The sequence below is a fragment of the Oncorhynchus nerka genome, linkage group LG24, assembly GCF_034236695.1.
Source record: "Oncorhynchus nerka isolate Pitt River linkage group LG24, Oner_Uvic_2.0, whole genome shotgun sequence".
NCBI lineage: Eukaryota > Metazoa > Chordata > Actinopteri > Salmoniformes > Salmonidae > Oncorhynchus > Oncorhynchus nerka.
The window spans coordinates 93,919,999-93,938,461 of NC_088419.1; the positions used below are offsets into that span (position 1 = coordinate 93,919,999).

The 18,463-nt window shown below is 57.6% G+C and overlaps 1 protein-coding gene across 1 annotated transcript in view; it reads right to left on the reverse strand.

The window, feature by feature from the left end:
• The window catches only part of zgc:103559 (Allantoinase, mitochondrial), a 55,672-nt gene that overhangs the window by 20,824 nt on the left and 16,385 nt on the right, over positions 1 to 18,463 (reverse strand). Inside the window, exon 8 of the mRNA XM_065009342.1 lies at positions 16,192 to 16,330. Within this exon, the coding sequence (XP_064865414.1) occupies positions 16,192 to 16,330 (139 nt within the window). The remainder of the gene's footprint in view (positions 1 to 16,191; positions 16,331 to 18,463) is intronic.

The window sequence follows — 18,463 nt, forward strand, 5'->3', positions numbered from 1 at the left end:
AGGGCCAGAATACCACCAGGGCCAGATGACCACCAGGGCCAGATGACCACCAGGGCCAGATGACCACCAGGGCCAGATGACCATCAGGGCCAGATGACCACCAGGGCCAGATGACCACCAGGGCCAGAATGACCACCAGGGCCAGATGACCACCAGGGCCAGATGACCACCAGGGCCAGATGACCACCAGGGCCAGATGACCACCAGGGCCAGATGACCACCAGGGCCAGATGACCACCAGGGCCAGATGACCACCAGGGCCAGAATACCACCAGGGCCAGATGACCACCAGGGCCAGAATACCACCAGGGCCAGATGACCACCAGGGCCAGATGACCACCAGGCCAGATGACCACCAGGGCCAGATGACCACCAGGGCCAGATGACCACCAGGGCCAGATGACCACCAGGGCCAGATGACCACCAGGGCCAGATGACCACCAGGGCCAGATGACCACCAGGGCCAGATGACCACCAGGGCCAGATGACCACCAGGGCCAGATGACCACCAGGGCCAGATGACCACCAGGGCCAGATGACCACCAGGGCCAGATGACCACCAGGGCCAGATGACCACCAGGGCCAGATGACCACCAGATGACCACCAGATGACCACCAGGGCCAGATGACCACCAGGGCCAGATGACCAGATGACCAGGGCCAGATGACCACCAGGGCCAGATGACCACCAGGGCCAGATGACCACCAGGGCCAGATGACCACCAGGGCCAGATGACCACCAGGGCCAGATGACCACCAGGGCCAGATGACCACCAGGGCCAGATGACCACCAGGGCCAGATGACCACCAGGGCCAGATGACCACCAGGGCCAGATGACCACCAGGGCCAGATGACCACCAGGGCCAGATGACCACCAGGGCCAGATGACCACCAGGGCCATGACCACCAGGGCCAGATGACCACCAGGGCCAGATGACCACCAGGGCCAGATGACCACCAGGGCCAGATGACCACCAGGGATGACCAGATGACCACCAGGGCCAGATGACCACCAGGGCCAGATGACCACCAGGGCCAGATGACCACCAGGGCCAGATGACCACCAGGCCAGATGACCACCAGGGCCAGATGACCACCAGGGCCAGATGACCACCAGGGCCAGATGACCACCAGGGCCAGATGACCACCAGGGCCAGATGACCACCAGGGCCAGATGACCACCAGGGCCAGATGACCACCAGGGCCAGATGACCACCAGGGCCAGAGATGACCACCAGGGCCAGATGACCACCAGGGCCAGATGACCACCAGGGCCAGAATACCACCAGGGCCAGATGACCACCAGGGCCAGATGACCACCAGGGCCAGATGACCACCAGGGCCAGATGACCAGATCAGGGCCAGATGACCACCAGGCCAGATGACCACCAGGGCCAGATGACCATCAGGGCCAGATGACCACCAGGGCCAGATGACCACCAGGGCCAGAATGACCACCAGGGCCAGATGACCACCAGGGCCAGATGACCACCACCAGAATACCAGGGCCAGATGACCACCAGGGCCAGATGACCACCAGGGCCAGATGACCACCAGGGCCAGATGACCACCAGGGCCAGATGACCACCAGGGCCAGATGACCACCAGGGCCAGATGACCACCAGGGCCAGATGACCACCAGGGCCAGATGACCACCAGGGCCAGATGACCACCAGGGCCAGATGACCACCAGGGCCAGATGACCACCAGGGCCAGATGACCACCAGGGCCAGATGACCACCAGGGCCAGATGACCACCAGGGCCAGATGACCACCAGGGCCAGATGACCAGGGCCAGGGCCAGATGACCACCAGGGCCAGATGACCACCAGGGCCAGATGACCACCAGGGCCAGATGACCACCAGATCCAGATGACCACCAGGGCCAGATGACCACCAGGGCCAGATGACCACCAGGGCCAGATGACCACCAGAGAATCCAGAGATGACCACCAGGGCCAGATGACCACCAGGGCCAGATGACCACCAGGGCCAGATGACCACCAGGGCCAGATGACCACCAGGGCCAGAATACCACCAGGGCCAGATGACCACCAGGGCCAGAATACCACCAGGGCCAGATGACCACCAGGGCCAGATGACCACCAGGGCCATGACCACCAGGGCCAGATGACCACCAGGGCCAGATGACCACCAGGGCCAGATGACCACCAGGGCCAGATGACCACCAGGGCCAGATGACCACCAGATGACCACCAGGGCCAGATGACCACCAGGGCCAGATGACCACCAGGGCCAGATGACCACCAGATCAGATGACCACCAGGGCCAGATGACCACCAGGGCCAGATGACCACCAGGGCCAGATGGGCCAGACCACCAGGGCCAGATGACCACCAGGGCCAGATGACCACCAGGGCCAGATGACCACCAGGGCCAGATGACCACCAGGGCCAGATGACCACCAGGGCCAGATGACCACCAGGGCCAGATGACCACCAGGGCCAGATGACCACCAGGGCCAGATGGGCCAGATGACCACCAGGGCCAGATGACCACCAGGGCCAGATGACCACCAGGGCCAGATGACCACCAGGGCCAGATGACCACCAGGGCCAGATGACCACCAGGGCCAGAATACCACCAGGGCCAGATGACCATCAGGGCCAGATGACCACCAGGGCCAGATGACCACCAGGGCCAGATGACCAGGGCCAGATGACCACCAGGGCCAGATGACCACCAGGGCCAGATGACCACCAGGGCCAGATGACCACCAGGGCCAGATGACCAGAATGACCACCAGGGCCAGATGACCACCAGGGCCAGATGACCACCAGGGCCAGATGACCACCAGGGCCAGATGACCACCAGGGCCAGATGACCACCAGGGCCAGATGACCACCAGGGCCAGATGACCACCAGGGCCAGATGACCACCAGGACCACCAGAGATGACCACCAGGGCCAGATGACCACCAGGGCCAGATGACCACCAGGCCAGATGACCACCAGGGCCAGATGACCACCAGGGCCAGAATGACCACCAGGGCCAGATGACCACCAGGGCCAGAATACCACCAGGGCCAGATGACCACCAGGGCCAGATGACCACCAGGGCCAGATGACCACCAGGGCCAGATGACCACCAGGGCCAGATGACCACCAGATCAGATGACCACCAGGGCCAGATGACCACCAGGGCCAGATGACCACCAGATCAGATGACCACCAGGGCCAGATGACCACCAGGGCCAGATGACCACCAGATCAGATGACCACCAGGGCCAGATGACCACCAGGGCCAGATGACCACCAGGGCCAGATGACCACCAGGGCCAGATGACCACCAGGGCCAGATGACCACCAGGGCCAGATGACCACCAGGGCCAGAATACCACCAGGGCCAGATGACCACCAGGGCCAGATGACCACCAGGGCCAGATGACCACCAGGGCCAGATGACCACCAGGGCCAGATGACCACCAGGGCCAGATGACCACCAGGGCCAGATGACCACCAGGGCCAGATACCACCAGGGCCAGATGACCACCAGGCCAGATGACCACCAGGGCCAGATGACCATCAGGGCCAGATGACCACCAGGGCCAGATGACCACCAGGGACCAGAATACCACCAGGGCCAGATGACCACCAGGGATGACCAGATGAGATGACCACCAGGGCCAGATGACCACCAGGGCCAGATGACCACCAGATCAGATGACCACCAGGGCCAGATGACCACCAGGGCCAGATGACCACCAGGGCCAGAATACCACCAGGGCCAGATGACCACCAGGGCCAGATGACCACCAGGGCCAGATGACCACCAGGGCCAGATGACCACCAGGGCCAGATGACCACCAGGGCCAGATGACCACCAGGGCCAGAATACCACCAGGGCCAGATGACCATCAGGGCCAGATGACCACCAGGGCCAGATGACCACCAGGGCCAGATGACCACCAGGGCCAGATGACCACCAGATCAGATGACCACCAGGGCCAGATGACCACCAGGGCCAGATGACCACCAGATCAGATGACCACCAGGGCCAGATGACCACCAGGGCCAGATGACCACCAGGGCCAGATGACCACCAGGGCCAGATGACCATCAGGGCCAGAATACCACCAGGGCCAGATGACCACCAGGGCCAGATGACCACCAGGGCCAGATGACCACCAGATGACCAGATGACCACCAGGGCCAGACCACCAGGGCCAGATGACCACCAGGGCCAGATGACCACCAGATCAGATGACCACCAGGGCCAGCCAGATGACCACCAGGGCCAGATGACCACCAGGGCCAGATGACCACCAGGGCCAGATGACCACCAGGGCCAGATGACCACCAGGGCCAGAATGACCACCAGGGCCAGATGACCACCAGGGCCAGATGACCACCAGATCCAGATGACCACCAGGGCCAGATGACCACCAGGGCCAGATGACCACCAGATCCAGATGACCACCAGGGCCAGATGACCACCAGGGCCAGATGACCACCAGGGCCAGATGACCACCAGGGCCAGATGAATATGACCACCAGGGCCAGATGACCATCAGGGCCCAGGGCCAGAATGACCACCAGGGCCAGATGACCACCAGGGCCAGATGACCACCAGGGCCAGATGACCATCCAGGCCAGATGACCACCAGGGCCAGGCCAGAATGACCACCAGGGCCAGATGACCACCAGGGCCAGATGACCACCAGGGCCAGATGACCACCAGGGCCAGATGACCACCAGGGCCAGATGACCACCAGGGCCAGATGACCACCAGGGCCAGATGACCACCAGGCCAGATGACCACCAGATGACCAGGGCCAGAATGACCACCAGGGCCAGATGACCACCAGGGCCAGATGACCACCAGATGACCAGATGACCACCAGGGCCAGATGACCACCAGGGCCAGATGACCACCAGGGCCAGATGACCAGATGACCACCAGGGCCAGATGACCACCAGATCAGATGACCACCAGGGCCAGATGACCACCAGGGCCAGATGACCACCAGGGCCAGATGACCACCAGGGCCAGATGACCACCAGGGCCAGATGACCACCAGATGACCACCAGATCAGATGACCACCAGGGCCAGATGACCACCAGGGCCAGATGACCACCAGGGCCAGATGACCACCAGGGCCAGATGACCACCAGGGCCAGATGACCACCAGGGCCAGATGACCACCAGGGCCAGATGACCACCAGGGCCAGAATGACCACCAGGGCCAGATGACCACCAGGGCCAGATGACCACCAGGGCCAGAATACCACCAGGGCCAGATGACCACCAGGGCCAGATGACCACCAGGGACCATCAGGGCCAGATGACCACCAGGGCCAGATGACCACCAGGGCCAGAATGACCACCAGGGCCAGATGACCACCAGGGCCAGATGACCACCAGGGCCAGATGACCACCAGGGCCAGATGACCACCAGGGCCAGAGATGACCACCAGGGCCAGATGACCACCAGGGCCAGATGACCACCAGGGCCAGATGACCACCAGGGCCAGATGACCACCAGGGCCAGAATGACCACCAGGGCCAGATGACCACCAGGGCCAGATGACCACCAGGGCCAGATGACCACCAGGGCCAGAATACCACCAGGGCCAGATGACCACCAGGGCCAGATGACCACCAGGGCCAGATGACCACCAGGGCCAGATGACCACCAGGGCCAGATGACCACCAGGGCCAGAACCACCAGGGCCAGATGACCACCAGGGCCAGATGACCACCAGGGCCAGAATACCACCAGGGCCAGATGACCACCAGGGCCAGATGACCACCAGGGCCAGATGACCACCAGGGCCAGATGACCACCAGGGCCAGATGACCACCAGGGCCAGATGACCACCAGATCACCAGGGCCAGATGACCACCAGGGCCAGATGACCACCAGGGCCAGATGACCACCAGGGCCAGATGACCACCAGGGCCAGCCAGATGACCACCAGGGCCAGATGACCACCAGGGCCAGATGACCACCAGGGCCAGATGACCACCAGGGCCAGATGACCACCAGGGGGAAGGGCCAGAATACCACCAGGGCCAGATGACCACCAGGGCCAGATGACCACCAGGGCCACCAGATCAGATGACCACCAGGGCCAGATGACCACCAGGGCCAGATGACCACCAGGGCCAGAATGACCACCAGGGCCAGATGACCCACCAGGGCCAGATGACCACCAGGGCCAGATGACCACCAGGGCCAGATGACCACCAGGGCCAGAATGACCACCAGGGCCAGATGACCACCAGGGCCAGATGACCACCAGGGCCAGATGACCACCAGGGCCAGATGACCACCAGGGCCAGATGACCACCAGGGCCAGATGACCACCAGGGCCAGATGACCACCACCAGATGGCCAGAGATGACCACCAGGGCCAGATGACCACCAGGGCCAGAATGACCACCAGGGCCAGATGACCAGGGCCAGATGACCAGGGCCAGATGACCACCAGGGCCAGAATGACCACCAGGGCCAGATGACCACCAGGGCCAGATGACCACCAGGGAATGACCACCAGGGCCAGATGACCACCAGGGCCAGATGACCACCAGGGCCAGATGACCACCAGGGCCAGATGACCACCAGGGCCAGATGACCACCAGGGCCAGATGACCACCAGGGCCAGATGACCACCAGGGCCAGATGACCACCAGGGCCAGATGACCACCAGGGCCAGATGACCACCAGGGCCAGATGACCACCAGGGCCAGATGACCACCAGGGCCAGATGACCACCAGGGCCAGATGACCACCAGGGCCAGATGACCACCAGGGCCAGATGACCACCAGGGCCAGATGACCACCAGGGCCAGATACCACCAGGGCCAGATGACCACCAGGGCCAGATGGGCCAGATGACCACCAGGGCCAGATGAGATGACCACCAGGGCCAGATGACCACCAGGCCAGATGACCACCAGGGCCAGATGACCACCAGGGCCAGATGACCACCAGGGCCACCAGAAGATGACCACCAGGGCCAGATGACCACCAGGGCCAGATGACCACCAGGCCAGATGACCACCAGGGCCAGAATACCACCAGGGCCAGATGACCACCAGGGCCAGAATACCACCAGGGCCAGATGACCACCAGGGCCATGACCACCAGGGCCAGATGACCACCAGGGCCAGATGACCACCAGGGCCAGATGACCACCAGGGCCAGATGACCACCAGGGCCAGATGACCACCAGATCAGATGACCACCAGGGCCAGATGACCACCAGGGCCAGATGACCACCAGGGCCAGATGACCACCAGGGCCAGAATACCACCAGGGCCAGATGACCACCAGGGCCAGATGACCACCAGGGCAGATGACCACCAGGGCCAGATGACCACCAGGGCCAGATGACCACCAGGGCCAGATGACCACCAGGGCCAGATGACCACCAGGGCCAGATGACCACCAGGGCCAGATGACCACCAGGGCCAGATGACAGATGACCACCAGGGCCAGATGACCACCAGGGCCAGATGACCACCAGGGCCAGATGACCACCAGGGCCAGATGACCACCAGGGCCAGATGACCACCAGGATGCCAGATGACCACCAGGGCCAGATGACCACCAGGGCCAGATGACCACCAGGGCCAGATGACCACCAGGGCCAGGGCCAGATGACCACCAGGGCCAGATGACCACCAGGGCCAGATGACCACCAGGGCCAGATGACCACCAGGGACCACCAGGGCCAGATGACCACCAGGGCCAGATGACCACCAGGGCCAGATGACCACCAGGGCCAGATGACCACCAGGGCCAGATGACCACCAGGGCCAGATGACCACCAGGGCCAGATGACCACCAGGGCCAGATGACCACCAGGGCCAGATGACCACCAGGGCCAGATGACCACCAGGGCCAGATGACCCAGGGCCAGATGACCACCAGGGCCAGATGACCATCAGGCCAGATGACCACCAGGGCCAGATGACCACCAGGGCCAGATGACCACCAGGGCCAGATGACCACCAGGGCCAGAATACCACCAGGGCCAGATGACCACCAGGGCCAGATGACCACCAGGGCCAGATGACCACCAGGGCCAGATGACCACCAGGGCCAGATGACCACCAGGGCCAGATGACCACCAGGGCCAGATGACCACCACCAGAATACCAGGGCCAGATGACCACCAGGGCCAGATGACCACCAGGGCCACCAGGGCCAGATGACCACCAGGGCCAGATGACCACCAGGGCCAGATGACCACCAGGGCCACCACAGGGCCAGATGACCACCAGGGCCAGATGACCACCAGGGCCAGATGACCACCAGGGCCAGATGACCACCAGGGCCAGATGACCACCAGGGCCAGATGACCACCAGGGCCAGATGACCACCAGGGCCAGATGACCACCAGGGCCAGATGACCACCAGGGCCAGATGACCACCAGATCAGATGACCACCAGGGCCAGATGACCACCAGGGCCAGATGACCACCAGATCAGATGACCACCAGGGCCAGATGACCACCAGGGCCAGATGACCACCAGGGCCAGATGACCACCAGATCAGATGACCACCAGGGCCAGATGACCACCAGATCAGATGACCACCAGGGCCAGATGACCACCAGGGCCAGATGACCACCAGGGCCAGATGACCACCAGGGCCAGATGACCACCAGGGCCAGATGACCACCAGGGCCAGAATACCACCAGGGCCAGATGACCACCAGGGCCAGATGACCACCAGGGCCAGATGACCACCAGGGCCAGAATACCACCAGGGCCAGATGACCACCAGGGCCAGATGACCACCAGGGCCAGATGACCACCAGGGCCAGATGACCACCAGGGCCAGATGACCACCAGGGCCAGATGACCATCAGGGCCAGATGACCACCAGGGCCAGATGACCACCAGGGCCAGAATACCACCAGGGCCACCAGGGGGCCAGATGACCACCAGAATACCACCAGCCAGATGACCACCAGGCCAGATGACCACCAGGGCCAGATTACCACCAGGGCCAGATGACCACCAGGGCCAGAATACCACCAGGGCCAGATGACCACCAGGGCCAGATGACCATCAGGGCCAGATGACCACCAGGGCCAGATGACCACCAGGGCCAGATGACCACCAGGGCCAGATGACCACCAGGGCCAGAATACCACCAGGGCCAGATGACCATCAGGGCCAGAATACCACCAGGGCCAGATGACCACCAGGGCCAGATGACCACCAGGGCCAGATGACCACCAGATCAGATGACCACCAGGGCCAGATGACCACCAGGGCCAGATGACCACCAGGGCCAGATGACCACCAGATCAGATGACCACCAGGGCCAGATGACCACCAGGGCCAGATGACCACCAGGGCCAGATGACCACCAGGGCCAGATGACCACCAGGGCCACCACCAGGGCCAGATGACCACCAGGGCCAGACCATGGGCCAGAATGACCACCAGGGCCAGATGACCACCAGGGCCAGATGACCACCAGGGCCAGATGACCACCAGGGCCAGATGACCACCAGGGCCAGATGACCACCAGGGCCAGATGACCACCAGATCAGATGACCACCAGGGCCAGATGACCACCAGGGCCAGATGACCACCAGGGCCAGATGACCACCAGGGCCAGAACCACCAGGGCCAGACCACCAGGGCCAGATGACCACCAGGGCCAGATGACCACCAGGGCCAGATGACCACCAGGGCCAGATGACCACCAGGGCCAGATGACCACCAGGGCCAGATGACCAGGGCCAGATGACCACCAGGGCCAGATGACCACCAGGGCCAGATGACCACCCAGATGACCACCAGGGCCAGAATACCACCAGGGCCAGATGACCACCAGGGCCAGATGACCACCAGGGCCAGATGACCCACCAGGGCAGATGACCACCAGGGCCAGATGACCACCAGGGCCAGATGACCACCAGATCCAGATGACCACCAGGGCCAGATGACCACCAGGGCCAGATGACCACCAGGGCCAGATGACCACCAGGGCCAGAATGACCACCAGGGCCAGATGACCACCAGGGATGACCAGAATGACCACCAGGGCCAGATGACCACCAGGGCCAGATGACCACCAGGGCCAGATGACCACCAGATCCACCAGATGACCACCAGGGCCAGATGACCACCAGGGCCAGATGACCACCAGGGCAGGCCAGATGACCACCAGGGCCAGATGACCACCAGATCAGATGACCACCAGGGCCAGATGACCACCAGGGCCAGATGACCACCAGGGCCAGAATACCACCAGGGCCAGATGACCACCAGGGCCAGATGACCACCAGGGCCAGATGACCACCAGATCAGATGACCACCAGGGCCAGATGACCACCAGGGCCAGATGACCACCAGGGCCAGATGACCACCAGGCCAGATGACCACCAGGGCCAGATGACCACCAGGGCCAGATGACCACCAGGGCCAGATGACCACCAGGGCCAGATGACCATCAGGGCCAGAATGACCACCAGGGCCAGATGACCACCAGGGCCAGATGACCACCAGGGCCAGATGACCACCAGGGCCAGATGACCACCAGGGCCAGATGACCACCAGGGCCAGATGACCACCAGGGCCAGATGAGATGACCACCAGGGCCAGATGACCACCAGGGCCAGATGACCACCAGGGCCAGATGACCACCAGGGCCAGAAGACCACCAGGGCCAGATGACCACCAGGGCCAGATGACCATCAGGGCCAGATGACCACCAGGGCCAGATGACCATCAGGGCCAGATGACCACCAGGGCCAGATGACCACCAGGGCCAGAATACCACCAGGGCCAGATGACCACCAGGGCCAGATGACCACCAGGGCCAGATGACCACCAGGGCCAGATGACCACCAGGGCCAGATGACCACCAGGGCCAGATGACCACCAGGGCCAGATGACCACCAGACCACCAGGGCCAGATGACCACCAGGGCCAGATGACCACCAGGGCCAGATGACCACCAGGGCCAGAATACCAGATGACCACCAGGGCCAGATGACCACCAGGGCCAGATGACCACCAGGGCCAGATGACCACCAGGGCCAGAATGACCACCAGGGCCAGATGACCACCAGGGCCAGATGACCACCAGGGCCAGATGACCACCAGGGCCAGATGACCACCAGGGCCAGATGACCACCAGGGCCAGATGACCAGGGCCAGATGACCACCAGGGCCAGATGACCACCAGGGATGACCAGATGACCACCAGGGCCAGATGACCACCAGGGCCAGATGACCACCAGGGCCAGATGACCACCAGGGCCAGATGACCACCAGGGCCAGATGACCACCAGGGCCAGAATGACCACCAGGGCCAGATGACCACCAGGGCCAGATGACCACCAGGGCCAGATGACCACCAGGGCCAGATGACCACCAGGGCCAGATGACCACCAGGGCCAGATGACCACCAGGGCCAGATGACCACCAGGGCCAGATGACCACCAGGGCCAGATGACCACCAGGGCCAGATGACCACCAGATGACCAGAGATGACCACCAGGGCCAGATGACCACCAGGGCCAGATGACCACCAGGGCCAGATGACCACCAGGGCCAGATGACCACCAGGGCCAGATGACCACCAGGGCCAGATGACCAGACCCACCAGGGCCAGATGACCACCAGGGCCAGATGACCACCAGGGCCAGATGACCACCAGGCCAGATGACCACCAGGGCCAGATGACCACCAGGGCCAGATGACCACCAGGGCCAGATGACCACCAGGGCCAGATGACCACCAGGGCCACCACCAGGCCAGATGACCACCAGGGCCAGAATGACCACCAGGGCCAGATGACCACCAGGGCCAGATGACCACCAGGGCCAGATGACCACCAGGGCCAGATGACCACCAGGGCCAGATGACCACCAGGGCCAGATGACCACCAGGGCCAGATGACCACCAGGGCCAGATGACCACCAGGGCCAGATGACCAGATGACCACCAGGGCCAGATGACCACCAGGGCCAGAACCACCAGGGCCAGACCACCAGGGCCAGATGACCACCAGGATACCAGATGACCACCAGGGCCAGATGACCACCAGGGCCAGAACCATGACCACCAGGGCCAGATGACCACCAGGGCCAGATGACCACCAGGGCCAGATGACCACCAGGGCCAGATGACCACCAGATCAGATGACCACCAGGGCCAGATGACCACCAGGGCCAGATGACCACCAGGGCCAGATGACCACCAGGGCCAGAATACCACCAGGGCCAGATGACCATCAGGGCCAGAATACCACCAGGGCCAGATGACCACCAGGGCCAGATGACCACCAGGGCCAGATGACCACCAGGGCCAGATGACCACCAGGGCCAGATGACCACCAGATCAGATGACCACCAGGGCCAGATGACCACCAGATCAGATGACCACCAGGGCCAGATGACCACCAGGGCCAGATGACCACCAGGGCCAGATGACCACCAGGGCCAGAATACCACCAGGGCCAGATGACCACCAGGGCCAGATGACCATCAGGGCCAGATGACCACCAGGGCCAGATGACCACCAGGGCCAGATGACCACCAGGGCCAGATGACCACCAGGATGACCACCAGGGCCAGATGACCACCAGGCCAGATGACCACCAGGGCCAGATGACCACCAGGGCCAGATGACCACCAGGGCCAGATGACCACCAGGGCCAGATGACCACCAGGGCCAGAATACCACCAGGGCCAGATGACCACCAGGGCCAGATGACCACCAGGGCCAGATGACCACCAGGGCCAGAATACCACCAGGGCCAGATGACCATCAAGGCCAGATGACCACCAGGGCCAGATGACCATCAGGGCCAGATGACCACCAGGGCCAGATGACCACCAGGGCCAGAATACCACCAGGGCCAGATGACCACCAGGGCCAGATGACCACCAGGGCCAGAATACCACCAGGGCCAGAATACCACCAGGGCCAGATGACCATCAGGGCCAGATTACCACCAGGGCCAGATGACCACCAGGGCCAGAATACCACCAGGGCCAGATGACCACCAGGGCCAGATGACCATCAGGGCCAGATGACCACCAGGGCCAGATGACCATCAGGGCCAGATGACCACCAGGGCCAGATGACCACCAGGGCCAGATGACCACCAGGGCCAGAATACCACCAGGGCCAGATGACCACCAGGGCCAGATGACCACCAGGGCCAGATGACCACCAGGGCCAGAATACCACCAGGGCCAGATGACCATCAGGGCCAGAATACCACCAGGGCCAGATGACCACCAGGGCCAGATGACCACCAGATCAGATGACCACCAGGGCCAGATGACCACCAGGGCCAGATGACCACCAGGGCCAGATGACCACCAGATCAGATGACCACCAGGGCCAGATGACCACCAGGGCCAGATGACCACCAGGGCCAGATGACCACCAGGGCCAGATGACCATCAGGGCCAGATGACCACCAGGGCCAGAATACCACCAGGGTATCTGTTGTTTGTCATGTACATTGAAGAGGGTGTATCTTGGCTATAAAAGACCTTTGTACCTTTGTCTCAGGGCTCTCAACGAATCATCTGAGGGTGATTCATTCGACAGCCATCGTTATCGTAGAGCACTCAATCGATTCACTTTATATATGTGTGTTGTATTGACTTGCTCCCTTATTAATAAGTGAATAAAGATTTAGTTTAACTATAACTCTGACTCGTTTGATATGATATGCCTCTCCTCATTTGATAGTAAAGAAATGAACCACCACACGAAGCCAGGAGTCTTTGATCAGACCTCTTCTCTGTTCACTGTGACTGGCCAGTAAATAATTAAAATGTCTTGTAAACTAGCGCTGTATTTTATGCTTATCTCCTTGTGGACTTTGTCGTGTAGCAGGAGACTGGATTAGTAGTAACATCAGGAGCAGAGTTTAGAGGCTTTGCCAACAGACAAGGCATGGTTTAATGAATGATTCATTTATGGTATATGAAAATATATAAACACGTTTTACAGAACAACACGATAGATACCTTTTCGTTTGGTGCCTCTGACAGACACATAGAAATATAATCTATTAGAATATATTATATTTCTATGGTTGGATATTAGACTTCTATGTGTGAATCCATTAGATTATATCATATTTCTATGGTTGGACATTAGGCTTCTATGTGTGAATCTATTAGAATCTATTATATTTCTATGGTTTGACATTAGGGATCTATGTGTGAATCTATTAGAATCTATTATATTTCTATGGTTGGACATTAGGCTTCTATGTTTTGTTTTATTTATTTGACCTTTACTTAACTAGGCAAGTCAGTTAAGAACAAATTCTTATTTTCAATGACGGCCTAGGAACAGTGGGTTAACTGCCTGTTCAGGGGCAGAATGACAGATTTGTACCTTGTCAGCTCAGGGATTTGAACTTGCAACCTTCCGGTTACTAGCCCAACACTCTAACCACTAGGCTACCCTGCCCCCCCATGTGTAACTACTCACACAGAAATCCTATATATAGATGGCAAGGTATGGCTAATAGCTAATGGATCTCTACTGGATCTCTAATGGATCTCTACTGGATCTCTGACTGATCTCGAATGGATCTCTGACGGATATCTAATGGATCTACTGGATCTCTAATGGATCTCTACTGGATCTTTAATGGTTATCTACCTGATCTTTAATGGCTCTCTAATGGCTCTCTACTGGATCTCTAATGGATCTCTAATTGATCTCTAATGGATCCACTGGATCTTTAATGTGGTTGGTGGTTGAAGATAACCCTCTAGTGGTGTGGGGGCTGTGCTTTGGCAAAGTGGGTGGGGTTATATCCTTCCTGTTTGGCCCTGTCCGGGGGTGTCCTCGGATGGGGCCACAGTGTCTCCTGACCCCTCCTGTCTCAGCCTCCAGTATTTATGCTGCAGTAGTTTATGTGTCGGGGGGCTGGGGTCAGTTTGTTATATCTGGAGTACTTCTCCTGTCCTATTCGGTGTCCTGTGTGAATCTAAGTGTGTGTTCTCTAATTCTCTCCTTCTCTCTTTCCTTCTCTCTCTCGGAGGACCTGAGCCCTAGGACCATGCCCCAGGACCACCTGACATGATGACTCCTTGCTGTCCCCAGTCCACCTGGCCATGCTGCTGTTCCAGTTTCAACTTCCACCTGACTGTGCTGCTGCTCCATTTTCAACTGTTCTGCCTTATTATTATTCGACCATGCTGGTCATTTATGAACATTTGAACATCTTGGCCATGTTCTGTTATAATCTCCACCCGGCACAGCCAGAAGAGGACTGGCCACCCCACATAGCCTGGTTCCTCTCTAGGTTTCTTCCTAGGTTTTGGCCTTTCTAGGGAGTTTTTCCTAGCCACCGTGCTTCTACACCTGCATTGCTTGCTGTTTGGGGTTTTAGGCTGGGTTTCTGTACAGCACTTTGAGATATCAGCTGATGTACGAAGGGCTATATAAATAAATTTGATTTGATTTGATTTAATGGATCTCTAAGGGATCTCTAATGGATATCTAACGGATCCACTCGATCGTTAATGGATCTCTAATGGATCCACTGGATCTCTAATGAATCTCTACTGGATCTTTAATGAATCTCTAATGGATCTCTAATGGATCTTAATGGATCTCCAATGGATCCACTGGATCTTTAATGGATCTCTAATGGATCTCTAAGGGATCTCCAATGGATCTCTACTGGATCTCTAATGGATCTCTACTTGATCTCTAATGGATCTCTACTGGATCTTTAATGGACCCACTGGATCTTTAATGGATCTCTAATGGATCCACTGTATCTCTAATGGATCTCTAATGGATCTCTAATTGATCTCTACTGGATCTCTAATGGATCTCTACTTGATCTATACTAGATCTTTAATGGATCTCTAATGGATCGCCTGGATCTTTAATGGATCTCTAATGGATCCACTGGATCTTTAATGGATCTCTAATGAATCCACTGGATCTTTAATGGATCTCTAATGGATCTTAATGCATCTCGAATGGATCCACTGTATCGTTAATGGATCTCTACTGGATCTCTAATTGATCTCTAATGGATCTCTAATTGATCTCTACTGGATCTCTAATGGATCTCTAATGGATCGCCTGGATCTCTACTGGATCTTTAATGGATCTCTAATGGATCTCTACTGAATCTTTAATGGATCTCTAATGGATCTCCACGGGATCTCTACTGGATCTCTTATTGATCTCACTTACCGAACTGTAAGGAGGAGATCCCTCCCCAGGCCTGAGTGAAATCCCCACTGTCCAATCTCTTCAGGTCTGGTGTGCAGGGGGAGTGATCTGACACAACCATGTCAATCTGACCAGCCTTCAGGGCAGACCATAGCTGCTCCTGGAGGGGTAGAAGGTAATGGGACGTTTTAGATTTTTTAATATATTTTTTTATCTAACCTTTATTTAACCAGGTAGGCCAGTTGAGAACAAGTTCTCATTTACAACTGCGACTTGGTCAAGATAAAGCAAAGCAGTGTGACACAAACAACAACACAGAGTTACACATAAACAAACGTACAGTCAATAACACAATAGAACATCTGTATATAATTTGTGCAAATGAAGTAAGGAGGTAAGGCAATGAATAGTCAAAATAATTACAATTGAGCAATTAACACTGGAGTGATAGAGGTGCAGATGAGGATGTGTAAGTAGAAGTACTGGTGTGCAAAAGAGCAGAAAATAAACGAAAAACAAACACGGGGATTCATTTGAAAATAACCATCATGTACAGTGTGGAAGGGTGACTGGCCCCCTGTGTTAACTTCTGTTATATAATGAGATGGTGTGGATGGATGACTGGCCCCCTGTGTTAACTTCTGTTATATAATGAGATGGTGTGGATGGGTGACTGGCCCCCTGTGTTAACTTCTGTTATATAATGAGATGGTGTGGATGGATGACTGGCCCCCTGTGTTAACTTCTGTTATATAATGAGATGGTTTGGAAGGGTGACTGGCCCCCTGTGTTAACTTCTGTTATATAATGAGATGGTGTGGATGGATGACTGGCCCCCTGTGTTAACTTCTGTTATATAATGAGATGGTGTGGATGGATGACTGGCCCCCTGTGTTAACTTCTGTTATATAATGAGATGGTTTGGAAGGGTGACTGGCCCCCTGTGTTAACTTCTGTTATATAATGAGATGGTGTGGATGGATGACTGGCCCCCTGTGTTAACTTCTGTTATATAATGAGATGGTGTGGATGGATGACAGGCCCCCTGTGTTAACTTCTGTTATATAATGAGATGGTGTGGATGGATGACTGGCCCCCTGTGTTAACTTCTGTTATATAATGAGATGGTGTGGAAGGGTGACTGGCCCCCTGTGTTAACTTCTGTTATATAATGAGATGGTGTGGAAGGGTGACTGGCCCCCTGTGTTAACTTCTGTTATATAATGAGATGGTGTGGAAGGGTGACTGGCCCCCTGTGTTAACTTCTGTTATATAATGAGATGGTGTGGATGGGTGACTGGCCCCCTGTGTTAACTTCTGTTATATAATGAGATGGTTTGGAAGGGTGACTGGCCCCCTGTGTTAACTTCTGTTATATAATGAGATGGTGTGGATAGGTGGTTAGATATCCCTCTGATGGGAGGTGTACCTGGTTAGATATCTCTCTGATGGGAGGTGTACCTGGTTAGATATCTCTCTGATGAGAGGTGTACCTGGTTAGATATCCCTCTGATGAGAGGTGTACCTGGTTAGCTACCCCTCTAATGGGAGGTCTACCTGGTTAGATATCCCTCTGATGAGAGGTCTACCTGGTTAGATATCCCTCTGATGGGAGGTGTACCTGGTTAGATATCTCTCTGATGGGAGGTGTACCTGGTTAGATATCTCTCTGATGGGAGGTGTACCTGGTTAGATATCCCTCTGATGGGAGGTCTACCTGGTTAGATATCTCTCTGGTGAGAGGTCTACCTGGTTAGATATCCCTCTAATGGGAGGTCTACCTGGTTAGATATCTCTCTGATGAGAGGTCTACCTGGTTAGATATCCCTCTAATGAGAGGTGTACCTGGTTAGATATCCCTCTAATGAGAGGTCTACCTGGTTAGATATCCCTCTGATGAGAGGTCTACCTGGTTAGATATCCCTCTAATGAGAGGTCTACCTGGTTAGATATCTCTCTGGTGAGAGGTCTACCTGGTTAGATATCCCTCTAATGAGAGGTGTACCTGGTTAGATATCTCTCTGATGAGAGGTCTACCTGGTTAGATATCCCTCTAATGGGAGGTCTACCTGGTTAGATATCCCTCTGATGAGAGGTGTACCTGGTTAGATATCCCTCTAATGGGAGGTCTACCTGGTTAGATATCCCTCTGATGAGAGGTGTACCTGGTTAGATATCCCTCTGATGAGAGGTGTACCTGGTTAGATATCCCTCTGATGAGAGGTGTACCTGGTTAGATATCCCTCTGATGAGAGGTCTACCTGGTTAGATATCCCTCTAATGGGAGGTCTAC